Consider the following 27,897-nt stretch of genomic DNA (forward strand, 5'->3'; position numbering starts at 1 on the left):
TTTGGACAGTATATTCTCTCTACCTCCCCTCCCAGTTATATTTTTGGTTATTTGGGGGTGAAGCTGCCACACGTACAACTCTTTTCATTGCAATAATTCTCATCTCAAAAGAATTTTATTTTATTTTATTTTTTAAAAAGATTTTATTTATTTATTAGAGAGAGATAGAGACAGCCAGTGAGAGAGGGAACACAAGCAGGGGGAGTGGGAGAGGAAGAAACAGGCTCATAGTGGAGGAGCCTGATGTGGGGCTCGATCCCATAACGCCGGGATCACGCCCTGAGCCGAAGGCAGACGCTTAACCGCTGTGCCACCCGGGCGCCCCTCAAAAGAATTTTATTTTTGATGAAGAAACAGGCTTAGAGAGGACGTGTCACCTGCCCTTGGTCACACAGTTAGGAAACGGTGTAGCTTGGATTTGAACCCAGGTCCACAGGCCCTTGGCACTGCCAGGCTATGGGAAGCAGGGGTGGCCAAGTTCCAGAACTCCTCTCCAGACTCTTCCTCCAAGGTCCCTCTCCTAGCCCTCCTGGGCTCACTGTTCTGCCCTTGAGCAGACAGGTTCCTTCTCTCTTGCTCAGCGGTGTTTGGCGGTCATGTTTGAGAGGCTGTCATAAACCCCTGAGCCAGAGATACCTAAATTTGGGGGGACATGGCAGGGGGGACTTGCAAGGGCAAATGAATGATGAGTAGGGTGGGGAGTGATTCTGCCCACCTACTGGCTAGCCTGGCCTGAACCCAGGACCCAGGGTTGAGCCCAGGACATGGCCACTGAAGCAGGCATACCTGGCCACTTACTTCTTCTGACCCAAAACCCAAAAGATTCATTCTTGGTTAATCTGTGGTTTCGGCCACGTGTACCTCCCTGAGTTTATGCATCTCCCTCAGACTGGCAGCTCTCTGTCAGTCTGCCCTTCCTGCTGTCACCCCAGCCTTATCTCTTTTACCCCCGACTGGGTGATGGGCCCGAAAAGTTTACTGCCCTGGTGCCTGCTGTGTGCCGAGGTGTGACTGGGGCCCTAAGAAGCCAGGAGCCACCAGGCCGCTGTTCCCATCTCTTTTCCTTATGGTAGATTCCAGAGACGACAGTTCATAAAGTAGGATCTTGGACTCCTTTTTGGGTCTCCCACCCACCTGGCTGCGAGGCTGTCAGATAAAACCACTGAGGCCAGGGGAGGGGCAGTGACCCGCCCAGAGCTGGGGTGGACAGAGAGGAGGTCCATAGCAGACAACCAGAGCCCCGGCCTCCTGCGCCCAGAGCCAGCTCCTCTGCCACCCACTCCCACACATTTAAAGAATCTGGGTTAGAAAGGGTGGAGGTGATTATCCGGCTGTGCCTCCCACATACTGGAGACTGAAGGTGGTCACACCTCATGGGGACCTGCAACTCATTTTACAGGATTTACTTTGCAGAATACCCCTTGAGGTCACCTGCCATCACGGCTCCCTGCTCACCCCCCTTCGCTTGTAAAGTCAGGCCTGATCCACAAAGTGCTTGGAGTCCTCAGCACTATAGGAAGAAACACCTCTATCTGTGAACCCACTGTGACAACTCTTCGTCTTTCTCTAGCACCTTTAAGAAAAGCTATTTTATCCCAGTGCTCTAGGATGCTGAGGCTAGAAGGTTATACATTCTGATTCCTTCATTCTACAGATGGGGAAACTAAGGCCCAGAGAGGCCCCAGCAGCCAGAGCAGAGCAAAGAACCCTGGGGTGGGAGGAGGCTGAGACCTGGGTCCTGTATAGCATGACTATGTGCTCTCTGTGTGACCCTGGGCAAGTTAGCTGCCCATCCAGGTGAGCTCTCATGGGCCCTCCTGCCCCTCTTTGGGCAAGGGCCAGTCGCTGGTGTGAGTGAATGCTCAGCCTTGGGCCATCTGCCACACTTATTCTGGCCTGGCCTCAGAGAAGTTGAACTATTGGCCTCAGTTCACACAAAGTGCCTAGAGGCAGAGCTGGCACTAGGACCCAGGGGGCAGATGTCCGCCTTCCAGGCTGGAAGGGGTGGCTGGAGCCCCCGTGGAGAGAACCCGCCTTGCCCCCTTAGCTTTGGAGCTCTGGCCAGCTCTGCCTGTGAAGGGACAGAAGAGCCCCAGACTCTGGGGCCAGATGCTCTTGAAGAGCCTAGTCTAGTCTATGGGAGCTGTGTGGACAGGTGTTTGGGTGCTCAGGACAGGTGGTGGTGGACAATGGCCACAATCCTGGGCTGCAGGGGGCCCGGGTTAAAGCTCCCAGCTGGGAGTAAGACTGAAGAGATGTTGCTCAAGTCTGGTCAGTCTGCGAACCTTGAGTCTAGTGGGTTCGATCAACTTCCGCCAGGGTTTGCGAACCTCACTGGGAACTGGGTTAGAAGTGTGTAGGCTTGGTGTGCCTCGTGGTTGGTGGGGGATGCAAGCTTCGGCATCTCTGAGTTGCTTTTGATTGTGGCGGGGGTGTGTGCCCATGTTTGGGTCTCTGGAGTGTCGTGTGGGGGTGCCTCTGGGATGTCTGGGGACAGCGTGCCGTGTGTAAGTAGGTTGTTGCAGGGGTGTATAACTGTACGTATGGGAGGGGGATGGAGAGAAGGGGCTCCCAATTAACTTCCAGAATCCCTCTTCAAGCACCTCAGGGCCCCTCCTCTCAGAATCCACTCCAACTTGGCCCCTTCTCGCCCTGTCCCCAAACCCCGGGTTGAGGACGAGTCCTCCCCAGGCCACGTCCCCTCCCAGGGCGGGCGGGGGCGGGCGCTAGGACCCTGCGGGGCGGGGCGGGGCGGGGCTCCGAGCTCCGTCAGCTGTACCTCCGCAGCCTGGAAAATACCAAGCCCCGGGGAGCGGAGCCCCCGAGCCCCCGAGCCTAGCCCGGAGGGAGGGAGGGTGGGGGCGCGCGCGGGGCGGGGGGGGCACGGGGCGGGGCCAGGCGGCGGGACCCACTGCTCCTCCCCCCGGAGCCCCCGCGCGGCCCCGGTCGCCCCGGCAGCGGCGGCAGCGGCGGCGGCGGAGGCGCTCGCACCCCCGGCCCCTGCGGGCCCCGGCGGAGCAGCGGGCACAGGTGAGCGTCCGGCTGGGCTGGCGCCCCACCCCGCCCCCACCACCCGCCCCGCGCGCAGCCCGCGCCGGCGCCACTGCCGAGTTAGTTGAGCCGGTCCGGCCGGCGGTGAGCGGAACCCCGCCGGACCGTCCGTCACCTCGGGTCCCGGCCTCCCCTGGGTCCGGAAGAGCTCTCGCGGAACCCACCCCCCCCGCACCCGATACGCAGCCTCTGCTCCGGCCCCTGGCAGGTCTGGGGTCGCTCCTGGGGGTGGCCCCGTGACTGCCCGGTGCTGGTCCGCGCTCACTAGGGGGCCAGTCCCTGCCTGTGTGGAACTCTCCATCCGCCCAGGACCCCGGACAGCCCCACCCGCGCCCCCAGCGCACTGACTCCCGTCCTCAAACCGGTCCTGCAGGTCCCAGGAAGGTGGCGTCAGCATCTGCAGCCGCGTCGACGTTGTCGGAGCCTCCGCGGAGGACCCAGGAGAGCCGGACTAGGACCAGGGCCCTGGGCCTCCCCATGGAGAAGTCCGCTGCCTCAACAGAGCCCCAAGGGCCTCGGCCAGTCCTGGGCCGCGATAGTGTCCAGGTGCCCGACGACCAGGACTTCCGCAGCTTCCGGTCAGAGTGTGAGGCCGAGGAGGGCTGGAATCTGACCTACAGCAAGGCCGGCGTGTCCGTGTGGGTGCAGGCTGTGGAGATGGATCGGACCCTGCACAAGATCAAGGTAAGGTTGTCCTGCCCCACGTGCAGCCTCCACTGCGCCCTCGGACAGGGAGTCTCCTGCTCCTCCGCAGGGCCACAGACACCTGGTTGTGCACCTGGACTCAGAAGGAGTCTCCTGCCAGAAACCAGGAGGAGGCACAGTTCGCGGGGCAAGCGCTCATCACGCAGATGAGCCAACTGAGGCCTGGAGAGGGGGTGTGACTCACTCTGGCTTCACTCAGCCAGAGCCCAGGCTTCTTCATGCCCTTGCCTGCTCCTGGGGAGGTGGGCTGCGGCCAGGCCTGTCTAGGGGAGTGGTCTTCCAGGACCTCTCTGCCGGGGCAACTCTTCACGGGGTCCTAACTTGAGTTATCCCAGGTGGGGAGACTGAGCCCTTCTCTCCAGTTCCTGGTTCTGTCGGCACTCTCTGCAGCCCTGGGTGCCAGGGACCTAATTCCTTCCAGCCTGATGCCCTGCTCTTCCCTCCTCCTTCCCTGGCTGCTCCTAGAGTCTCCTGCAGGGACTTAGGATCTCGGTTGGCAGATCCTGAAGTCAGGGCTTGGATGTCCCTGCTTTACACAGGACCAGGCTTGCGGAGGAGGGGGCCCAGGGAGGCCAGCAGATGCAGGGCAGATGCGGGTACATCAGCTCCCTCAGAGCCTACAACCCACTCCTCACGGCCCTGTGATTGTCCTCCATACAGGACAGGCTTGAGGTTTGGGACCCCATGAGCCCACCTTCCCTGCCGGACTAGATGGGGCAGAGGCTGGTGAAGACCACATTTCGGGGAGGGGGGCAGGTCTGCCTTCAGTGGGTTCTTGGCAGTAGGTTGTGCCCTTCACCTCCCTTGCCTTGCCCTCGCTCTCCTCTTTCTGCTGCCCTCCTCGGTGTGGAGGAGTGTATTCCTGTGGGGGGAGGGGAAGGGCACTGGACTCAGAGGGCACTTCTGCCTGGGACCTGCTCTCAGACTTAACTGCGGCATCTTCACTTCATTCCAGGTTGGAGATATCTGACCTTCCCTCTCTGACCCCATGCCTTTCTGCCTCACTGTATCTTCGTCATTTACAGCTTTGTCCATCTGTCCCATGTGGCGCCCCTAGCTCACCCTTTCTGTCCCCCTCCCCCCATGACTCTCTGTCTGGATCCCAGCTATCTGACTATCTCTTTCTCTCTGGGTTTCCATGTGTGTCTCTCCATCTGGGACTCTGCCCAGGCCTGAGGGCCCTTGGGCTGAGGGGTTCCTGGAGGCCTGATCTGTGTCTGAGGCTGAGGAGCAGGGAAGCAGAGGGCAGCTGGTGTGTCCCACCTGGGTGCTCTCCGAGGGCAGGGATAGATCCTATCCCTCTTCGTGGCCCTAGCATCCAATACAGATGGAGCAGGGATGTTGGTTCAATGAAGGATAGAAAGAAGGAAGGAACAAACTGAATGAAAGGTGAGCACGGTTGTTGCGAGAACCAGGTTGTTTTCCAGACTGTGACCTGGGAAATGCTTGAGGCTCCCCAGAAGCAGAAGGTCTGAACTAAGTCCAGTAGACTCCCGCCCTCTGTGTCAATAGGGCGGAGTGGCCTCCTGCATCTGGCTCGGTTAATGAATAAACCCAGCCCAGTCCGGGACTGGAGCTGGTGGGTCTTGGGGCCAGACTGCCACAAGAGACCCCTTGTGGTCAGATCAGACTTGTGAGGTGACCTTCTTTGGGAGAGGAGGGAGAGGAGGCCTTCTTTGGGAAAATTGCGTGTTGTGGTCCCTAGGCGGGACCTGGATCCTCCTTCCCTCTCAGACTGAGCAGAGTTTGGAGGTGCCAAAAGGCCCTTTGCCATCCCTGTCTTATATTCCCTCCTCACTGGGGCATAAGAAGGGACACCAGCCCAGGGTCACACAGCCAAATCTTAGAAGAGACAGGCTTGGAACTCAGATTTCCAGCCTCCTAGCCTAGCTCTCTCTGTTCTGCTTCCCACAAAGGAGGTAGAGTTGGGGACAGGAGGTGAGCAGAGCTGGGGCCTAGGAGGGAGGCTGGAGCCTTGGCTATGGGTATCCCAAGGGGCCAGCACCCCACTCCTGATCCCCTCAGCATAGCCCAGAGGAGCTCTGGTAGATGGGCAGAGGTCTCTAAGCTCCCCATCCTCAAGATCCCAGGATTCCCGGTTTCCATACAGTGAATCCCATTTCTGACAGGAGCCCCTGCCCTGAGCCGAGCAGGAGCTGTCTCTCTCTACCTTCGAATTTACCCTCTGGCCAGTCCTGGGCAGTCGTAGGCTTGTCTCCATGCTGTAAAGAAACTGAGGCCAAGAGTCACTTGCTTAAGATCACAGAGCGGCTGAGGCACAGGTAGGACCCAGGCCAGCCTTGCTCCAGAGCACCTGCCCCTCTCTGCTTGGTCTCACATTGTTAGTCAACGTTACAGCATTTGACGCCATCAATAACTCTTTGAAGTACTCAGTGTTCTCATAATCCCATTCCTGTTTGATAAGTGAAAAAGCTGAGGCCGGGAAAGGGGAAGTGGCTTGCCAAGGTCACACAGCAGGTCTGAAGCCAGAGTCCCCTAGGGCTGATTGGGTCACTCCAGGGGGCTGGGACTCAACCACAGGTGTTTGTTGAGCTTTTGCCCCCTTTCCCCATCCTGTTGCAGCCTGTCCTGGGCCTGCCCCCTGGACATGCCTTGTTCTCGTGATCCCAGGCTGAGGGTGGGGGTAGGGTTCTGCCTATGTGTCTACCTGATTGATCTCCTCCTCCTGTCTCTTTCCCCTGGACTTATCTTCTCCCTGTCTCTGTGTCCAGAGGTCCTTGAAGGCCACTGTAGCTCTGGGCCCAGCATTCAGAGCCAAGACAAAGGGAAGGGGCTGCTGGAGGCCACCTCCACCTTTTTCCTCCCTCCAGACCTCCAGCCTGGCCTGGCCTCAGGTCTGCACTGTGCCTCGGGCCCTGGAGAGGAGGCAGATACCACCTCCTGAGCAGTCAGCTCAACACGGATCCTGGGTCTAAGGCAGAAGGCAGATTGGAACCCAAACCAAGTCTCGCAATGCCCAGGCCAGTGTCTGAGTGATGAGAAATGGAAAACTGGGGGTCTGCCAGTCATTTAAGCAGGGTCAGTGTGGGTCCAGTCCTGGCCGTGGTATCCTCTTCTGTATATGACCATAGGCACGTCCCTGCGCTTCTCTGGGCTGTTTCTCCATTTGTGCCATGGGGTTTTCCTGGCTGTAAGAGCCTCTGAACCCAACACCTGTGCTGGGGCCCATGGCAGAGAAAGGAATGAGGGGACAGAGAGCAGGAGGTGATGTGGCCTGCTGAGCCCTGCCCCTGATGCTCGCGTGCCCAGCTCTCTGATGCTGCAGCCTGCCTAGCCTTGTGCTTGGCTAGCCATGTGAGAGGCAAAGACCTGGCCCTGTCCTCAGAAGTTTCCAGACCCTGGTGAAGAGAGGAATGACAATTCCAGGTGACCCTGGCCTACTACATGGGGCAGATAGTCACAGGCAGACCACAGAGGCAGGAGTGGGCCCAATGAGCGGGGCCTTGAGGGGCTTGCTGGCTGGAGCAGGGGTGTGAGGTCTCTTGGGGGAGTGTGGCTGAGAACCTGAGGTTCCTCTTGCTACAGGAAGCTGGGCAGTGAGGACCTGTCTTCTCTGACTTCCTTTCCTGTGGCTCCTCCCCTTCTGCTTTGGAGTAAGATCCACAGCCCCTCCCTTCCCTATCTCTCTGTCCCCCTGCTCCCACATCACAGGGCACCCCCACCCCCACCCCAGGTTTGAAGGTTTCAAGTCCGTTCCCCCTAAGTGCCTCATTAGGTCTCCTGTGAAATGTGGGATTATTTTATGGCTCTCCAAGGGCCCTTCTCACTCTTAACAGTCCTAACACTCTTAATGGACTCAAGAGGGTCATGGGGAATGTGGGGGCAGGGGCAGATGTTTTCTTTATGGCTTCCCACTGAGTCTTCACAGCTGTCTTGTGGTGTGGGTCTTATTAACACCATTGAACAGATGTGGAAACTGAGGCTCAGAGCAGGAATTCACTTGTACAAGGCCAAACAGCTAGAGGTGGCTGAGGCAGGATCGGAATTCAGGTCCTTGGATCTCCAAAGCTGAGTTCTCTCTGCTTCCTTGGGCTTGCTTATAAACATCATTGGGCCCTTTTGTGTTTAGGACCCCATGGGTCCCAACATGCCCCTCTCCTGCCTGGGTCTCCCTGTGCTGTGTCATTGTGGGAGGGCACCCTGGAGGGGACCCAGCTGAGCAAGAGCCTAGTCCTCGGTGTGACCTTGGAGGTTACTTCACCTTTCCAAGTCAGTCTTGCGTGTGGTGGCAGGAGTGTGAGTTAATCTGGTTTTAGGGCCTTGGACTCCGTGAGTTCAGGTTCAGGCTGGGACTCTGCCCATCTGGGGCTCAGTTTCCCCATCTCTACAGGAAGCTGCTGGGCAGGTGGTTTGTAGAGGCCGTTTGGGCCTTAGACCATGGTAGAGGGGTCTATACTGCTGGGCACAGAGCAAGGAAGGTGGGCCAAGGCCTTGCCACTCTGTGCCATCAGAGAGCTCTCCAGGTGGGGCACTCAAATCCAGGCTTTGGCCCTGAGGACCTGTCCCGGCTGCCTCTCGCTCTCACTTGGCATGGGGGCAACTGGGGGAATAGTTCTAGAGTGGGAGTCTGTTTACGTCAGCAAACAGGCTCCCGGAGAGTGTGACTTGAGAGAGTCAGGGTCAGGATCTTCAGGTGGGGGAGCTCAGAGAAGGGAAAGGTCAGAGGGGGCTGGAAACTTTAGGGAAGTCCTTCTGGAGGAGGTGCCCAGGCTGGAGCAAGGCTGGAGGGGAGGAACCCATGGTCCAGAGTCCCGCCACAGGGCCTTGAGCAGCCTGCCGCCGCCACCTTGGCTTTAGCTTCCTCATTTCTCAAGTGTGGATAGTAGGGCCGCCCTGCCTGTCTTTGGGCATTTCATTCATTCGCTCATTCAGTGAACATTCACTGATAGCCTCTCTGCCTGGCCCTGCGCTGGAGGTTAGGGACAGAGAGGGGAATGGAGCCCACGCGCTGCTCTCCAGGAGCTCCCTCGTGCATGGACGGACACTCATCACAGGAGCTATGGAGACCCAGAGGGGGCCCCTGAGCCAGGCTTGGGGGCCGGGGAAGTCTTCTGGAATGCTCAGGTGATACCTTTGGAATTGGGTGGAGAATGAGATGTACACGTTTGATAGCACCAGGAGCATTCCACACAGGGGAGCAGCTGCGTGAGGCCGGGAGGCGGGCCGTAGAGCAGTGCATTAGGAGACTGACAGGTGGCGTAGTATGGAGCTGGGGGCTCAGGGGGCTGGAGGTGATTAGAGAGCTGGACCAAGGCCCTAGGATGTGGGTCCTGGAGGTCCTGGGGTGCCGGGGAGGGTTTGCAATAAGACAGGGAGGAGGAGGATTCTATATTTGTCTGGACAGAGGTGCTGGGGCTGTGGGCAATGCATCCAGAGAGCGAGGGGTTGCGTCCAGAGAGATTTAGGAGCGATAACGGATGGGACATGGCGGTGTTAGCATAACCCTTTGCAATGTACAAGCTGTGTCGTGCAGGCCGGGTTGTAAGATGGTCTGGATGCGCAGCCCCCTTGATGCCTGCCTTGGGGATGTGAGGAACCTTGCGTGTGTGAGTAGGGTGAAGGTGGGTGCCTCTAGTCAGTGTCCCCCTGGGGCCAGAAGAGCCAGTCCGCAGGCTGGTTCTGTACGTCCACGCCCAGCTCCCCAGGCTCTGGCTTTTAAACTTTAACGAGCCTCAGCTCAGTTTCTGGCCGAGAGTCTTTAAAGTTTCAGGAGATGAGAGAAAGGAGGGAGTCCCGGAGACAGATGGGTTTTCTTTCTTCCCCAGCGTCTCCACGCCTGGCGGGGCCACTTGGAGCCAGGGCTGTGGGCGCCATGACTCCAGAAGCCTGGCAGTCTCCAGAGAGCTGCGACCTCGGTTGGGCCACTCCAGCCTGTTCCTGAGGGACCAGCGGCCACAGGCCGGGCCACCAGGTTGCCACCATGATAGACAGGACAGAAACCTTATTCCAGCCCCCGCCCTTGACCCTTGTCCCTGACTGGGCAAATGAGCACACACCATCAACAGGTGGGAGGAGAGCTGTTCAGACCAGGTGTTAGGCTGGAGGTGTCCCTGTTCCTCTTGGTGCCTCACTTGATCCCCTCTGGTGTGCTTGGGCTGGCCTCAGTGTTCTGGGGCCCCTAGACCTTCGGAAGCACAGACAGTGAAAGAAAGTGGCAGGCCCAGGACTTAGTGGCAGGTCCCACGCCAAATCCGGGCTCCTCTCACCTGTCATGAGACAGCCTGGGGCAGGTGGCACAGAGCAGCTGGAGCTTTTCTCTGGGGCTTTAGCCAAACATTTGCCTCTCTGACTCAGCCTGGACTCCCTGAAGACAGATATTTGCTACCTCTCTTGTCTCTAGAGTCATGTCCTGGGGCAGGTAAGCAATGCCTACATGCGTACACTGCCCCCCATAGCACACACACATGCGAAGTGGGATGAATACTGTGGTCCTGAGCCATTTAATCTCGTCCTTTGCGTTTCATGCCACAACCTGCATCTGCCGCTGGTTCCCTGAGATCCTCTCTACCATCTTCTGGATGCCCCCTCTCTATCTTTGGTCCTTCCACATTGCTCGGGATCTGATTCTGGACCAAAGAAGTGATAAGTCTTTTTTTTTTTTATTTAAAGATTTTATTTAATTGACACAGAAAGAGCGAGAGAGCATAAGCAGGGGGAGCAGCAGAGGGAGAGGGAGAAACGGGCTCCCCACTGAGCAGGGAGCCAGACACAGGGCTCGGTATCTAGACCCTGGCATCATGACCTGAGCCAAAGGCTGACGATTAACCAGCTGAGCCACCCAGGTGCCCCAGAAGCGATAAGTCTTAAGGCAGAGGCCTGACAACCAGAGCGCATGGAGTTCCCCAGTGTGTCTCCAACATGCATTCATTCAACACATTTTTTTATTGAGCACATACTATATGCCAAGTATTGTGTTACATCTAGGAATTTCGTGGCAAATCAGACAGATAAGACCCTGCTATTATGGGCTTACATCCTGAGGAGGAGACCAGAGAAAACAGAAGCAAACTGATAATTAAATCAGATGCCAGATGGTGCTTGTGTGTTATGAGGACAGGCTGATGCGATAGGGCTTGTCTGGCCTTCTCCGCGTGCATCTTCTGTGTGGAGCTGGACTGCGGGCGACTGCGGGTGTGACGTGAGCCTCCTCCCAGGTGCCCGGTGGCGGCTCTGACCAGGGTCAGGGGGTCAGTAAATCGTATCTGGGGTGTGTGCGTGTGCGTGTGCGTGCGCCCGCGTGTGTGCCTCAGTGTGGGCCCGTGTGTTTCTGTGTCTGGCGTTACTGTGTGTGTGAGTCACGCCCCCTCACCGCAGCGGAGTTGTCTCTGATCCAATTATGTCTCCTCAGCTGTCTCCCGGTGGCTGCAGCCCCGGGCTCGGCGCTGGCTCTGCCACAGCTTTCCCCTCCCGGCCTCTGTCCAGCCTCCCGGCCTGGCCTCTGGCCTGCCTCTGGGTCTCAGAGTCTCCTCTTGGGTGCGTTCTCTGTCTCTGCGTCTGAGGGTTCCTGCCTCTTTCTTCATGTCTCTACTTGTCCCCTCTTCGTCCATATTTTTTTTTTTCTGTCCCAGTTCTTTATTCAGTCAACAAACCTCTTCTCACACCTCCCACCCACTCTGCCACACCTCAGCCACTGTGCGGGCGCTGGAGGCCTGAGCGTGGATCAGACCCGGGCCCTGCTCCTGAGGCCTGGTGGGAAGATGGGGACAGCCCTCCAGGAGAACTCGGCGGAGGGACCCCAAGGCAGACAGCACAGTTGGGGGGCCGTCTGGGCAGGGCCTTGGGAGCCCAGCAGGAGCCAGGCTGCAAGCTGAGCAGTTCTCTGCCAATCCCGCAGTGCCAAGGGCTCCCAGAGGCAGGAGACTGAGAGTGAGGAGCGGAGGCGGAGCCCGAGTGAGGAGGACATTTTGGAGTTGGGATCCGGGCCCGAAGGCAGAGAGAGAGACAGCAGGGACTTTCGAGCTGGGCAGTGCTGCCATCAGCTCTGGGTTTTAGCTCCCTAGCAGCAGGGGAAGCACTGGCCTGGGAGCCAGGAGACCAGAGACAAGGATGTGGCTGCAGTGGTCCAAGCAAGGACAGGGAGGCTCGCCTCGGGCTGGTGAACAGGAGGGGCCGGAAGGTGGTGGCTGAGCAGAATCCCAGGGCTGGGAGCGAGGGGCAAGTCCAGAACCATGCCCGGGTTCCAGGCACTGGAGGAGAGTGGAGGGCAGTGGGCACTGGGCTAGATGATATGGCACTTCTGAGTACTGAGAGTGCTTTGGGGGCATCAGGCCATGGGCAGTCTGTGGGGCCCTGGGAGGTGTTTATCCAATTTGTCTTTGTCTTGATGTCTGTGTGTCAGCCGTGGCCCTTGTCTTGTCTCTCTAGTCACCCCCTATCCCTCCCTCTTCTTCCAGGCCCACCCACACTCTGCCTCTCTCAGCTCTCTCCTCTGTCTGGCTCTCCCGCCTCCCGCAGGGCTAGAGCAGAGTGGCAGGAGCTCCGGACCAGGAGGTCAGCTCCCGAGATGTCAGAGCAAGGTGCTCCTCGCTGCTGCAGAGCTGGGGCCTGCTGCTCTGCAGCCTGAGGGGGGTGCTGGGGTCCAGACTGGGGGGAGGGAAGGGGGAAGGAGGCAGAGCAGCTGTGAGTCACTCAGCCCTGGATGGAGAGCAGCAGAGGGCCCAGACTGGTCTGCGTGAGCAGACTCAGGAGCCCTGTCTAGGGCAGGCATGGCAGCACCTCCACTCTCCACAGTGTCAAGGGGACTCCACTTTTGGGGAGAAGATGATTTGGAGGTATTTGGTGCCAGATCGCCTTCCCTTCAGAAGAGAGGGCCGCAGGGCTTGTCTGGTCACTGTGCAGGTGGGAATACTGAGCTAGAAGGTGGGGGAAGGAGCCTCTGCACTGGGCCCGAACCACACGTGCTCCCTGTGTCCTTCCAGCTCCCCTCACTCCAACACAGCCAGCCCCAACAGCCCCAGGCTAGGGACAGTCCTCACCTGGCCAGGTGCTTGCTCACCTGAGATTCCTTGGGTCCTCACAGAGCAGAGCCTGGTTCTTAGGGAGCAGCCTTGGGTGGACTGTGGTTCCAGGTGGGTTCCTTTACTTCGCTTTTTTGAGCCACCATTTACAAATGGGCATAATCTTCCCCCCTCCCAGGTAACTGAGAGGATGGAATTAAATGAATTCGTAAAGCTCTTAGCACAGAGCCTGGCACACCATTAACATTTGCTGAATGGATGAATGAATGAACAGTCTGAGGTACTCAGGGGACGGCTCCATTTTCTCCTGCCTCCTTTCTTGTTCACTCGGTTACGGTTACGTGGTGGAACTGCTTGAGCCCTCCCCTTCCTCCACCCAGTCCAGGCCTTTTCAGGCCTCAGACTCACGCCAGCACCTCTGCCTGGAGCTCTGCCCCCTCCTTTCATCTGAGCGCCATCTGCCCTTCCCTTTGTCCTGTAGGACTGCGCTTTGGTGCTCTGCCTTGTAGCTGCGTGCTGGCTTCCCTCTCCCCCTGCCCTGCCCGCCCACAGCAGTCACTGCCTGTGCAGCCTGGGGGCGCAAGGGCTCTGGGTCCCCTCTGGTCCCATTCCCAGCATGGTCAGGTGATGCGGAGCATTTCTAAGGGGACTGGCTCGGTATCAGGGTATCAGCGTGGGCAGCCTCAGGCCCCAGCTCAGCTCCGCCCAGGCTTCCGGGTCCAGGGAACGGGGACCTCTGGATTCTGACAACACTCAACTCAGGGGGCAGAAGTATAATTTCTATGCCTTGTATAAACTGTGTTGTATCAAGAATCCAAAAATGAAGAATCGCCCAAAGCCTCGGTTCCTGAGCAAAACTTTTCCTTGGTTCCTCCCAACTCTCATTCAAGGGTGTAGATAATTTATACATAGTGTAGACCTTGGCACAGGTACAAATTTGTATCCTCTTTTGTTCATTTAACATTGCATCTGTAAAAGTTTCTAATATTGCTACAGAATTATTAATTCACGAACATTTCCGGCAGCTGCTCCCTGCCTGTCCTATTCTAGGTTCTGAGGGTTCAGAGACAGCCTTGCCCTGGGGAGCCCACAGTCCTCAGTAGCTGGGCAGTCATCATCCAGGTGATGTGTCTTAACCCAACCGGGCCCAGCTGTGGGTGGTGTTTCAGGTCGTTCTCAATATATTTTGCTAATTATAAATGCGATAATATAGTCATGAATATTATAACAGCTTTTTGGTGTGTTTTTTCCTGAGTATTAATTTCTGGTCCTGGGGTTCCAGGAACTGAGTTGAAAGACATTTTTCTTTTTCTTTTTTTTTTCTTTTCTTAAAGATTTATTTATTTATTTGACACAGATCGAGAGGGAGAGAGCACAAGCAGGGGGAGCGGCAGGCAGAGGGTGAGGGAGAAGCAGGCTCCCTGGGATCATGGCCTGAGCCGAAGGCAGGCACTTGACTGACTGAGCCACCCAGGTGCCCCTGAAAGACATTTTTATGATTTTAAAAATATTTGCCAAATTGTTTTTCGGAATAGTGGATTGATTTTTGCTGTCACTAACTGAATAACACTTTTACCATATCCTCACAAGCAGTATTTTCTATATTTTTGCTAATTTACTACATATAAATTGGCACCTCAATACAATTCAAAATACTTTATCAGAACTTTTAAAGATCTTTCAGCAAGTCCCAGACTCCTCCCTGAAGCCTGTCTCTGACCCCGCCCCCCACCCCTACACCGCATTTCATGCAAGGATGATGGCAGAAGGAGCCATCAGCCTCAAGAGGTATAAAGAATTTTACAAGAGTCCAGGAGGTTTTCACGACGACACTTCCTTCTGATTCCACAGAAGCACTAAGGACCATCGGCCATAGCTCCTGCACTCCCAAAGTCAGAGAAAGCCTACACAGGCACAGCCTCTTCGTCGGCTCATCTGTCCATCCTTCCATCCAGAAACAGTTCTTTACTAAACCGTGCTGATGCAGGGGATGGACAAGGGGGCCATAGCGCCGTGGGCAAAGCAGTGCTTTGCAATGTGTGTTGATGGAGGGAGGCTTGGGGGTGGAGGAGACAAGAAGGAGGCCCCCAGGCCAACCTGAAGGATTTGAGGACTGGGAGGGCTTCAGCCAGGCTTCTGAAGTTCAGAAACAAAATAGGGAAGGAGCCAGGGAAGGAAAGTCCTGGGAAAGCAGGACTGATCAGGCCTCTCTCCTCCCGTACCCCACTCCCCACTTTCTCTGACCCCTTGTGTCAGTGCCCTTGAGCTGTTCTTGAGATTTGGGGGGCCTTGGAGGAAGGTCTTAGAAGTCTCCATTGTGGGAGCCCCAGAAACCCAGAGGCAAGGGCAGGCGCTCCATCGGCTTGGCTCAATACTGGCCTCTTGGGGCCTTTGGGAGAGACAGTGAGGGTCCTGCGAGGGGACCCAGAGCAGAGAGGGTAGAGGGGCTGCTGAAGCTGAGCCTCTCACATGTCGTGTGCCCCAGGCCAGTCTGCCTCTCAGTGCTGGGGCTGACATGGAGTGGCACTGCCTGGCTGTGAGCGGGGAGCGGGTGCATTTGCGTGGGCCCCTGGTGGGAGAGGGCCGCCCACCCCACTCTCTGTCCATCCGCCCTGTGGAGGGATCTGGCGCAGTTTTGTTTTTTTTAACTTTGTTCCCTGGCCCTGGATATCCTGCCCTTTGGGGATTAGCAAGAAGGTGCTCCGGTCGCAGGGCCTGAGAAGTCAGGGAAGCTGCTGGGGTTGGGGCTGGAGGAAGGGCAGCTGCTGCCCAGGTTTTATGTACAAGACTCATTTAATCCTCACAGCTCCACTCTGAGGGGAGGATTATCCCTGTTTGATGGATGAAGATGCGGGGACTCAGAGCTGAAGTCCTTTGCCCAGGCCAAGGCCAGAAAGGATCTGCAGAGTAAACTGTGAGCTACGGGGTAGTGCAACGGCCGAAACCTTCGCAGGGGATCTGCCAGATGCAGAGCTCCAGGGCTGTTTTGGAAAAGTACGACTCCGTCTTTGAGCTCAGTGAGGCCTGAGGATGGAGTCAGGAACTCTGATCTGAGGAAGAATGTATGAGCTTTGCATTCCCGGTCAGCAAGCCGTCTGAATCCAGTGAGCTCTGCGTAATAACCGTCAATGAACCAAGACGGTCTCCAGTTGCCAGCGTGTAGTTTGGGCCGGGCCAGTCCTGCCCCTGGATGAGGGCAGCAGAAAGCCTTGGCACTTTGGGGTCAGGCACAGCCAGGTGCTGGTTTTCTGCTTCACCGCTGTTAGCCTTGAGGGCTTGGTCAATCCTTGTAACTCTCTAGGCCTCAGTTTCCGCATCTGTAAGATGGGGATGATGATACACACTGGGGAGTTGGAAGGATCAGAGACAGTGTTTGTAGAGGATGCAGCTTGGTGCCCTTGACGACTGGCAGAGGCACTTTGACCTAAATGTCGGCTCCTGTGGGGTCCATGGGCCAGGTGCTGTCGTCTCCTTTGTGATGATGAATTAGGTAGTGATTTTGAGCCATTAGTACATGGGAATGGTTATTGAGGCCGTGGCCGTGGTTCAGGGCTGTGGTTGATTTGATACTGAGTGCCCCACCCGCAGTCAGGAGTACTTCCCTTTGATTTGAATAGGGTTCTGTTGGGAAAAGATGATTTGGGAAAAGATGATTTGCATAACAGTTATTCCTCTTACAAGACCGTCTACTAACATGCAGCATGGCGAGCTGTCAGCACAGCCCGTGGGATGTTACAGAGCCCACACGAACCCTTTACCTTCTCTGGGCCTCACTTTTCCCAGTGGTTACTGAAGAGTGGTGGAGGAAGAGATCATCTCCCGGGTCCCTAGGACTTGGGGATAATCCGTGTGCCCCACGTATCCCACGGGCAAGGATACTGGAGACCTGCTGTGTGAAGTCTCGGGGTGAGGGCCAGACTTGGTCCACCCGTCTGTCAGTTTGCATGTTACCGCCCTGGCCTTTGGCCCTCAAGGCCATGTGGCAGCGCCGTGGAGGTGACCCGACTTCTTTTCCCCTGTCTGGGGTCAGCTATCTCCCTGGGTCTTGGGAGAGACTGCAGCCCCTCTCCCTGCCACTTCCTTCCCTCCCGCGGAGTTCTTCCCTTTCTCTCAGGCTGAGCCCTGGGAAGGCCTCCAGAGAAGCACAGGGCAAGGGGTGGGAGAGAGGGGAGGGGCAGAGTGAGACACAGCTTGGCACTCAGCGGTCCCTCTGCTGAAACACCCTCTCCCGCCTTGTGGCACGTCTGCTCCTTTTCCTTTTAGGCTTCGTTGCCCTCTGCTCCCACAGTCACTGTGCCCCTCTCCCTGACCCTGACTCATTCTCTACTGAGATTTTGTGTCCTTGTCCCTCATGCCAGCTGCTCGTTGGGGCTCCTGGTTCACTTCTGAGGCCTTACTGTCCAGTTGCAGGCCTGGCACGCAGCAGACTCCAGAAAGTGGTGAGTGGTTGGATGGACAGGTGTGCAAGGCCAGGGAGAGGCCAGAGGAGCGCCCAGGGCACAAAATACGAGGCAGCACATGCAAATGGGACCTGGTGCTGTCCTGTGCAAGGGTAAATGGCTGCTCATGGAAGCCTGCTGAAGTCAGAGCAGCTACTGTTTTTTGAGTATTTACTATGTGCCAGGCATGTTACGTACATTATCTCATTTCATTTGATCCCAACATCCCCATGAGATAGGGACTATTATTACCCTCATTTTTCATGTGAAGAAACTAAGACTTGGAAGTTTGTGCCCAAGGGGAGGAACTGGAATTGGAAGCTGGGAGTGCCAGAAACCTTCTCCGATGGCCTTCCTCACTTGTCCAGTCCCTTCTGACCATGGCTCTATGGGACTGAGAGCGTGCGGGTCCCAAGGCTTCTGAGCACTGTTTTTTACCTCCTGGGGCTGGAGACAAGGGAATGCGGGGGACACAGTCTGTAGTTTCTCTGCTGTCACCTGCTCCCTCTGGGCCTCGGTTTTCTCAGCTGCAAGTCAGCCTCCCTGCTGTAACCAGGCCCAGAGAGTTCTGCAGCTCAGCAGGGCTCCTCTGAGCAGCCAGGAGCAGCCCTCCTTCCGTTCTGGTTTGCAGGGGGAGCTCTTAGCCAGCCAGCCCAAGTGACTGACTTGCCCAGGGCCCAATGGCTGTGGGTTCCGGTCATGGGCCCGCCCCCCAGGTGCTCTCCAGTGACTCACCCCTACCCACACCATCCCTTCTGAAGCCTCTTAGAATTACACCTCGCACAAGTGGTGGCTGCCACTGTGGGCAGGAACAATGCTGGATGTAATTTACCCCTCTTGGCACAGCTGCGCTGCCTCCTGCAGGCTGTGGAAAGAGCGCGGCCAGGAGCCAGGCTGGATGAGGACACCCATGGTCACTCTCCACTCTGTTCTCCGGACCAGCCACCCAGCCTGCCTGCTTCTTCACCCACATAGCCCCGCCCCGGCCCAGCAGGGCACTGCTGCTGGCCTTCCTCCCCAAGAGCCTGCCACAGTTTCCCTATTTTATTTTATTTATTTTATTTAATCATTTGTATGTATGTATGTATGTATGTATGTATGTAAAGTAGGCTCCATGCCCATCATGGAAGCCAATGCGGGGCTTGAACTCACAAACCTGAGATCAAGACCTGAGCTGAGATCAAGATTTGGGAGCTTAACTGACTGAGCCACCCAAGCATCCCTCCCTCTTCCTTCCTTCCTCCCTTCCTTCCTTCCTTCCTTCCTTCCTTCCTTCCTCCCTCCCTCCCTTCTTTCTTTCTTCCTTCCCTCCCTCCCTCCCTCCCTCCCTCCCTCTTTATTTAAAAAATGAACTGTTATGCAGAGTTTACACTTACCTGCGGGGTCTGTCTCTGGTCGCTCTTGCGGCCTTGCATGCCCCGCTTACTGCTTGCTGTCTCAGGGGGACGCCTTTGGTCCTGAAACCACAGCAGTCCTGGGCGGAGGGGAAATGGGCAGTGTCTGGGCAGTGTGGGCCCCTTCTCTGTGTGCGCCCACCCCCAGCCACGAGTGGGCCTGGGCGCTGGGGACGCTGAGCCTGGTCAGGGCGAAGAGGCAGTCCCAGGTAGGATTCTAATCTAAGAGCAGAATCCTGTGTTCACCGCCCCTCCACACACTCAGGGCCCCAGGAGAACACCTCTGAGGACTTGCAAAGCCAAATCAGCTTCCAAACTTGAATTCAGTTAGAGAAGGTCTGTTTCCTGGGAGGCCGCCCCTGAGTGTTCCCTGATAGCTGAGAGGACAGGAAAAGCCGGTTTTGAGCCCCTGCTCGGCTGCTTTCTCTGCTGTGTGATCCTGGCGCTTGCTGCGTCTCCTGGGTGTCCGGCTCCTGCTTCGCAGCACAGGACTGATGCCGGCTCATAACTGGGGGTAAAGTCTGAGTGTGTGTTGAATGTCCGCTGCGGCATCCAGATCTCCACGCAGGCTGCTTGGCAGAGGTCGTCCCGGTGCTGTTGCTGCTGCCGGTCTGACCTCTGCGATCTTCTCCAACGCCTTTCTGTCACATCCCTCCCATCGCATCGTTCACTCCCTCAGTTCGTTCCCTCATGCGTCATTAGTCTCCTTCAGTCTGATAGAGTTCCCCAGTCCTTTCTTGACATTCAGGACCCTGACACTCAGCGGGGGGCGGGGGGGGGCTTGTGTAAAAGTCCCTTATTTAGGGTTTGATTTTCCTGTTGATTTGATTTCGGTTGTGCATCTTGGGCAGAAATGTCACATAAGCCTGTATTCTCTTCCTTGCATCCTGCCCGGCGACACCCAGTTGTAACTTGTCTCATTACCAATGACGTTTGCTGTGATCACTTGATTCCCGAAGTGTCTGCCATGCTTCTCTACAATGAAGTTACTCATTTTTCCCTTTGTAATTAGTAGTATTTGATGGGAAGTTTCTCTGAAGCTATGTAAATACCCTATTCCTCTATTTATTTATTCATACCCGTATATACTTCGGTTTCCTATTTTATTCCGTGGAATATAATCTGTTGTTATCACTATTTTAATACATGGGTTGTCCCAGCTTTAGCCTATGGTAGGTGGCCAACTGTCCTAGTTTGTCTGGGACTGAGGGGTTTCCAGGATGTGGGATTTTCGGTGCTAAAACTGGCAAAGCCTTGGGCAAACCCTGACAAATCACTCACTGAACCAGTGGGAGCTCTTCATGCCGGATCCTGTGTCTGCCATGCAAGGTCCCTGTTACTCTGTGAGTATGTCCTTACTTGCTGGCACAAGATGTCCCAGGTTCATCTTATCTGGCCCAGCCCCAGAATCACTCATTTCTCCAAGAAGACCTGGAACCAGGTCTTTGAGTATTAGGCTACACCACACCAGGGGGACTGGAGCAGATGGAACTCGGCTTGCCTACACGCCTTTCTCTTTTTTTTTTTTTTTTTTTTTAAGATTTTATTTATTTATTTGACGGAGAGAGACAGCCAGCGAGAGAGGGAACACAAGCAGGGGGAGTGGGAGAGGAAAAAGCAGACTCCTAGTGGAGAAGCCTGATGTGGGGCTCGATCCCAGAACTCTGGGATCACGCCCTGAGCCGAAGGCAGACGCCTGCACCACCCAGGCAACCCCATACACGCCTCACTCTTGTCTGCCTCTGTGCCTGTTCTCTGGCTGTTCTCTCTTCCAGGGCCTTTGGCAGACACCTGCCTTCCAGATAGCTTCACTATGTAGCACGATGCCTCTCTCCACCTTGCAGAGCTGCTCCCCTCCTTTGTGCCCTCACTGGGCAGTTTAGGGTACCTCTCCATTGTCAAGTTGGTCTCCTCCCTCAACTGGCAGCCTCTTGAGCACAGGCCTGAATCAACTGATTCTTCTGTGCTCTGCACAGGGCTGGGATTGGGGGCTGTTAGTTAAATGATTGGATTTAGAGTCCTACCCACTTCATCGAGCAGAAAAGCAGAGAGGGAAGGTGAGTCCTTCAGAGTCACACAGTGAATCTTTGCAGGCTGGAGCCTGTCCTTGAAATTCCTTTTTCCTTCCTTCTTTCTTCCCTCCTTCTTTCTTTTCTTTTCTTCTTTGTTTCTTTCTTTCTCTTTCTTTTTTCTTCCTTTTTTCTTTTCTTTCTTCTTTCTTTTTTCTCTCTTTCTTTCTTTTTCTTTTTTTCTTTCACATTTTAGACCTTTCTTTGACAATCAACAGGTCGTTCTCATCAACATGAACTGTCTGTAGACTTTTGAAATTGGTGACAGGGACCTGGGTAACAAACATATGGAGCTTCTTTGGTGAAACTTCATCCTTGTTATGTTTCCTGGACGACCTCACACAGCTACAGTATGGAACATTCCTCATTCCCTTGGCCCAGACAGCTTTGTTGAGCCTGGTGTCAATGTACACATCTGAAGTTCCCATCTCCTTCATGGCAAATTTCTGGATCTCTTCGGGTGCCTGACGGGCTCGCTTCTAGAAACCCACTCCATGGATGTGCTCGTGAATGTCGATGGTGTGTTCTCTGGTCACTAAGTCATTGGTGGCAGAACGGCCCTTCATCTTCTCACCACCCATCTTTGCGGGAGCCATTCTCCCGGACCCAAGTTGGGAAGTGAGCTTTGGTTTTCTTAATTCTAAAATAGGGCTAATACCTCAGAGCCTTTCTGTGAGAACAAAATGCGTAATGTGTAGAAAGCGCTTAGGATAGTGCCTGGCAGGAAAAAAAAAAAGGAGAAACTCTCCTCTGCTGGTGGCCGAAGGGAGAAGGAGGTGGAGAGGAGAAGCCAAAAAAAAAAAAAAAGGATAGTACCTGGCATCTAGTGAGTGTACCTCTCAGTGTCTCTGGGGGGCCTTTCTACTTAAATCTTTTCATTATTGTAAGATGCAGTACTATACATTTTAGAAAACTAGAAATACAGCAAAAAGAAAACCGTCATATTCTCATCATCTAGAGATTGCCGCTGTGAACACTTTCATGATTGTTCTTCCTGAGGCTTTTCTCTGCCTATATTTCCCCCCAATGAGATGACATTCCATTTTATCACCTGCTTTTCTTCAGGCAGCAATCCACCACTTTGTTTCAGTAAATTTCCAGCACGTCTAATACGCAGATGATATTCACATTTCTCCAGTCATCTCAGATAGAGCCTTCCTCGCTGTTTTGTCCATGCCAGTCTGCAGTCCAGGCCCACACCGTCTGTCTGGTTCTTGTGTCAGTCTAGCCCAGACCCTTCCTATGACATTGACCTGTAGAAGGGACTGGACCAGTAGCCTTGGAGAATGCCTCACCATCTGCCTTTGGTTGTATTCTTGTGAAATTTAGCTTGTTCTCGGTCCTCTGTATTTTCTGTAAAGTGAAGTATATCCAGGGCTTGATGAGTTCACTGGTGCCTAGAATACCCAATCGGTGGTGATGTGCCCTTCCTGTGGCCTTTCCTCACCATTAGTGCTGCCAAGGCCTAGCACGAGATTAGAGGAAAGGCAATGTGACTCTCCCTCATATGGTTGCATAAATCCCCTTTTTTAGTAACATGTGTGGCTCCCTTGGCACTGTCTAAATGCCCAGTTCTGGGAGACCTTTTTAAACTAATCAAGAAAACTCGTCCAGTTGCTAAGCGGAACTTGATCCTGGGGTTTTGGGCTTTGGGGTGAAAAAAAAAAATCACAGAACAAGGACATGAACTAAGTTTCATGTTGCTGAGTGCAAACTTAACATAGTTCTGTTTTTACAGACATGTGATCTGGGTTAAGTACAGCTCCTATACTTACCAGCTGGGTGACCTCAGGCAAGTTACTTAACCTCTCTCGGCCTCAAGTTCCTCCTTGGATTTCTTGCCTGACAGAGCTGTTTTCAGGGTTAAATAAAAAAAGTATGTTTGCCTCTTTTTTCCCCTAGATGGAAAGCTCTTTGAGCACAAGGCTAAAAATCGTAAAAAATCCAAAGATGTCTGAGGCACCTGGATGATTCAGGCAGTTAAGCATTTGCCTTTGGCTCAGGTCATGATCCCAAGGTCCTGGGATCGAGCCCCACTTGGGGCTCTCTGCTCAGTAGGGAGCCTGCTTCTCCCTCTTCCCTCTGCCTGCTGCTCTGCCTGCTTGTGAACTCTCTCTCTGTCAAATAAATAAGCACAATCTTTAAAAAAAAAATCCAAAGATGTTTGTTGGATTTAAAAAAAAAAGGAGTACAAATGGTACGGTCAGGTGATGAGTACCATGGATGAAAAAAACTCATCCATTTGGGCATTCGTTTGTTTATTTATGCTTTCAATTCATTTAACATGTACCCATTCCAGGTTCTGTGCTGAGTCAGCCGTGAGCCCCGATGCATGAAGCTCAGGGGTCTGGAAAGGCACAGACAGTTAGTGTGTGGGAGTTCCGAAGGTCTGGCCTGCTCATTCAGGAAGGCTTCCCGGAGAAGGAGACTGGGAAGGAAGGGGAGGTCTAGTGGAGACTGGGGTGGGGGAGATGGTCTCTGGATGTAGGGGCTGTGTGTCTCCTGGCACAGATGGCTTCCGGGAGGGCTGCCCAGGGCTCATGGCAGGAGGTGAGCCCATGCTGGCTTCAGAGGTTGCTGTTCTCTGCTCTCCTTCTCCTTCTCCCCCCTTGCTTGTCCACCCTTGGGTCTCCTGGCCAGGGCTCTGAGCCTGGCGTGACCCTGACAACCCATGTGTCTGTCTGCAGTGCCGGATGGAGTGCCGTGACGTGCCAGCTGAGACACTCTATGACGTGCTACACGACATTGAATATCGAAAGAAGTGGGACAGCAACGTCATTGAGACTTTCGACATCGCCCGCTTGACAGTCAACGCTGACGTGGGCTATTACTCTTGTGAGCAGGCGCAAGCATGCTGATCCCAGCCTCTCTGCTCCCATCCAGGCCTCCAGCCCAGCCTCTTTCTCCCACCTGCCCTCCTGGCGGTCGCTCCCGTGGCCAGGCTGCCCAGACACCTGAGTGCTAAGACGTAGGAGCGCCGTCCCTGACATTGCCGCCCATTCCCAGACACTTGGGCACACACGCGTGGACACTCACAAACACATAGGCACTCCCATGTGCACGTATACACACTCCACACACGTGTACGCAGTCATGTACACAGCCCATGGTCACATGCTGCATACTCCCAGTTACACATTTTCAGATACACACACTCACTATAATATTGTTCTCCCACATACTCAGCATTCACATAGACGAACAGCCGGGCCAGCAAGGGAAGGGTCATGTGAGGTTGTGAGCAGGAATGGCCGGAGACAAGAGGGGAGAGGGTTCTCCTCTGGCTCTTTCCTAGTCTCAGCCCTGGGACTGTGGTCTGGTAGGCGGAGGGGTACCCATTTGGATCAGGGAGAATTGGCAGCTAACTAGGCATCTCTGTGTTCCTGGCCTCAGCTATGCCCTCCCTTGCAGTGGCCTGGCTGAACTGTCCCTTGCACTCCACAGGGAGGTGTCCAAAGCCCTTGAAGAACCGTGATGTCATCACTCTCCGCTCCTGGCTCCCCATGGGCACTGATTACATCATTATGAACTACTCAGTCAAACACCCTGTGAGTCTACCTGCCTTCCCTGCTGGGTGGGCAGGGGAAGGTGCCAGGTATGGCCGGGCCAGCAGGCCTGGCCCAGGAAGAGGCCCCTGGCTGCTGTCATGAATTTCATGTGACTTCAGCCCAGGCATGAAGCTCTCTGGCCCTCAGTTTCTTTCCTATATAGTGAGAATAATGGCTCTTGTCTCCCTGCTCAGCTCTCAGGCAGATGAGAAGAGGGTGATGTGGGCCATCAGTGTGGGCGAATGGGATGGGCTGGCTGGGAAAGGGGGTGCAAGGGGTGAGAGGCAGGGTTCTCTGACCCTCCCTGAGGCTAGGCCTCCTCACTATCCATGGCAGGCAGGGCAGGCAGGTACAGCTGGCCTGGGCAAAGATGAGTGTGTCTCTGTGTGTGTGTGTGTGAGTGCCCATGTGTGTGCTCATGAACCCTGACCCCAGACTGGAGGCTTTCCTTAGGAGAACAGGGATACCTTAAGAGAGGCAACGGTGACCTAGTCTGAGTCCTCCCTTTCTCCTCACCCCTGCATCAGGCCTGGCCTGGAGTGGATGCCAGGGCGTTTGAACTAACTCCGTGTGTGTGTGTGTGTGTGTGTGTGTGTGTGTGTGTGTGTGTACTTGTTCACAAAGACAATTCTCTTGCCCCGACCCTGAGTCTCACCTCCCTTTGCCTTCCATCCCCAGAAATACCCGCCTCGGAAAGACTTGGTCCGAGCTGTGTCCATCCAGACGGGCTACCTCATCCAGAGCACGGGGCCCAAGAGCTGCGTCATCACCTACCTGGCCCAGGTGGACCCCAAAGGTGAGGGCTTGGCCCTGGCAGCCCGTCATGGGACCCTTTCCTATACCACAGGGGATGCGATCTGATCTACTAGGGATCAGACAGGGCCTCTGTTAGGAGCCGTTTTGTATTTTGGGACATCTCCATCCAAAATATCATTTGAACCAAGGTTTGAGACTTTATAATGGTTTGAAAAGCAAATGCCAAGGTGGTAGCTGCTTCTCCACGACCAAGCTTGGAGCTCTCTTCCTGGACTCCCACACCCCCAGGCTCTGACTTGCTTCCTGCTCACTGGCTGGTCTCACTCCATCTGTCTTGCTGGCTCCTATCCTCTGCCCATCCTGGAGGCCTGAGTTTTCCAGGTCTCAGTCCTCTTCCTCTTGGGAGGGCTCAGCTATTCCCAAGGCTTCTGTGGCCAGCTGACGTGTGTCTCTGGTGGGATCCAGATCCCTGTGGCCATTGGCCTCCCGGACTCGTCCCTCAAGATGTCTTCCGGGACCTGAGATTCACTGTGTCCAATGCTGAAGTGTCTCCCCTTCTAGGTTGTGCCTTCCCCTAAGCCTCCCACCCCTGGCCACCCATGCCAAGAACCTGGGGGTTGATGGGGGTGCCTTCTGCTCAGCTCCCAAATCTGGCCACCCATTCTTATTGATTCTACCTCCTAAGTAGCTCCTGAATCTATTTTCTTTCTCTCTGTACTCAGCCACCTCATCTGTCCTTAACAGCTACCAAGGGACTTTTCCAGAACACGTATTTCCTCATGACTCTCTTCTGCTTAAAATTCTTCCGTGGCTTTCTGTTGCCCTCAGAGTAAAGTCTAAGGCTCCTCCCCAGGTTTCCCAGTCTCTCCTCACACCTTACATGGTCCCACCTCCCTGTCTAGGCAGTGGTTTCCCTCAGCCTCGAGACACCTCTCCTCCCTCACTCATGCCCCTAGGGCAGCTTCCAATGTCACCTGCTTTGCCTCCATACCCAGAGTCACCGCCAGCTCCCTGCTTGGTGGATCCAATTCCCTCTAGCAGAGCCCTTGGCACTGTTGGTCCCCAGACAGTGAGCTGCTCTTTGGGTCCCTGGGACTGTCCCAGAGTGGGTATCACAGAATGGATGTGGAGTGAGTGATGAATGGGTGACTGTCTAGAGGATGGGTAAGCCCTGAACATCTTTGCCCGGGTGTGCTCAGGCCCCACTGAGGGTCCAGTGACCCAGGCCCAGGGCCCTCTAGCACCTCACTGGCTGTGTTGGGAGGCAGAGGAGACACTTGGGAATGAGAAAGGGTAGACAGCTGGACTGTGGATTCCAGGTCAGGCCAGGGTGGGACGCTCAGCCAAGAGGCCTATGTAGCAGCAAGACTGCCTGGGGCAGGGGGCTTGGAAGGACAGTAGATGAGGGCCTAAGTGTCAAGGCCATTCACAGGTTGAGTATGAAAAGGGATGTCAGTGGAGGGGAGGTGGCAGGTGGGAGCTTGGTGGGTCATGATTTCAACCTATTTGTAGACTGTGGTCACCTAGGACCCTGTGGTTTTCTTCCATGCAGTCCTCTGGGGCTCAGCAGAGGGACAGGAGGGGTGTAGGGAGTGGGTTTGGGGGCCACAACAGAATTGAGCCTGGAGGCCTTGGGCTGAGGTGGGAAGAGAAAGTGATGATGATGCAGTCTTATAGGATTTGCCTCCCAGCCTCCCCCCTCCCAGGGAGAAGAGGGTAGCCTCTTTGGAAGCCCCAGGCTGGAAGGAGCCGGCTGGTGTATATGTTTGGTCGGCTGGTGTATATGTTTGGTCGGGGCTGGGTCCCTGAGGCAGCTGCTTTCTTCTCTCCTCATTACCCTTCCCTGCTCTCATAGGCTCCTTACCCAAGTGGGTAGTGAATAAATCTTCTCAGTTCCTGGCTCCCAAGGTGAGTGGCCTTGGGACTTTGGGGTATGGAAGCTGGGGGAGAGGGTTCGGATGAGGGGGTGGGTCAGGGACGGAGACTGGAAGCCAGGGGGCGGAGTCAGGGCCAAGGGGCAGAGTCATGAAATGGGCCGCAGTCAGGATCCTGGGAGCTGGGGACTGAGCCGCTGGAGGGCGCAGGCAGGGACGTGGCGAAGACTCCGTCCCGCTCCGCGTCCACCCCTGACTCGGCTGTGCGGCGGCCCCACAGGCCATGAAAAAGATGTACAAGGCGTGCGTCAAGTACCCTGAGTGGAAGCAGAAGCATCAGCCGCACTTCAAGCCGTGGCTGCACCCAGAGCAGAGCCCGTTGCCGAGCCTGGCGCTGTCGGAGCTCTCCGTGCAGCACGCGGACTCGCTGGAGAACATCGATGAGAGCGCGGTGACAGAGAGCCGGGAGGAGCGCTTGGGTGGCGCAGGCGGCGAGGGCAGCGACGACGACACCTCGCTCACCTGAGCGCGGCACCGCCGGCAGGGACCAAGACAAGATGGAGCGGGGCCAGGGGTGGCGGATCCTCCCGCGCTTTCTCCCCTCCCCCACCCCCTGCGCCTCTTAGGGACGCTGGGCTCGGGCCCAGGCTGGCGCTGCGGCCTGGCTGGACACAGCCCCAATAAACGATCCCACAGCCTCAGCCGGCTCATTGCTGTGCCTGCTTCCCACCTCACCAGGGTAAAACCACCGCCGTCCTTAATTCCCTTGTTCTAGAGTTCATGTTGTTAATTTCATTATTGGTCACCTGGCCTTTGCCCCTTTAGGCAACCCCTCATTTCCCCATGTGTAGTGGGGGTGTATGTCAGGTTGTCACCCCTTCCTCCTGTCTGTAGTGTGCTCTCTTCTCCTGTGTCTCATTAGTTCACTCATCATTCACCTATCCTTGTGGCCTGTTCATTCTGCCATTTGCTCCAGGCTGTTTGGCTATCTTTACTGCTCTAAGAAAAGAAGTAGGTCTGGCCAGAGGCCCCGGGGCAGCGGTCAGAGGGTGAGGTTATGCCATGTGACCTTCAGCCTAAGGC

General features: G+C 55.5%; 1 protein-coding gene and 1 pseudogene across 1 annotated transcript; one reads left to right on the top strand and one right to left on the bottom strand.

The window, feature by feature from the left end:
* The first annotated feature begins 2,918 nt into the window (after positions 1-2,918).
* On the top strand, positions 2,919-27,515 carry STARD10 (StAR related lipid transfer domain containing 10). The gene is made up of 7 exons (XM_026518032.4): positions 2,919-3,030; positions 3,425-3,735; positions 23,324-23,471; positions 24,081-24,184; positions 24,863-24,980; positions 26,796-26,848; positions 27,095-27,515. The coding sequence occupies exons 2-7, from the start codon at positions 3,529-3,531 to the stop codon at positions 27,338-27,340; spliced, it is 876 nt and encodes a 291-aa protein (XP_026373817.1). The 5' UTR covers positions 2,919-3,030; positions 3,425-3,528; the 3' UTR covers positions 27,341-27,515.
* LOC113269277 (60S ribosomal protein L31-like) lies at positions 20,822-21,241 on the bottom strand (annotated as a pseudogene).
* Positions 27,516-27,897: the final 382 nt, after the last annotated feature.

This window comes from Ursus arctos, unplaced genomic scaffold (genome assembly GCF_023065955.2).
Source record: "Ursus arctos isolate Adak ecotype North America unplaced genomic scaffold, UrsArc2.0 scaffold_22, whole genome shotgun sequence".
Taxonomy (NCBI): domain Eukaryota; kingdom Metazoa; phylum Chordata; class Mammalia; order Carnivora; family Ursidae; genus Ursus; species Ursus arctos.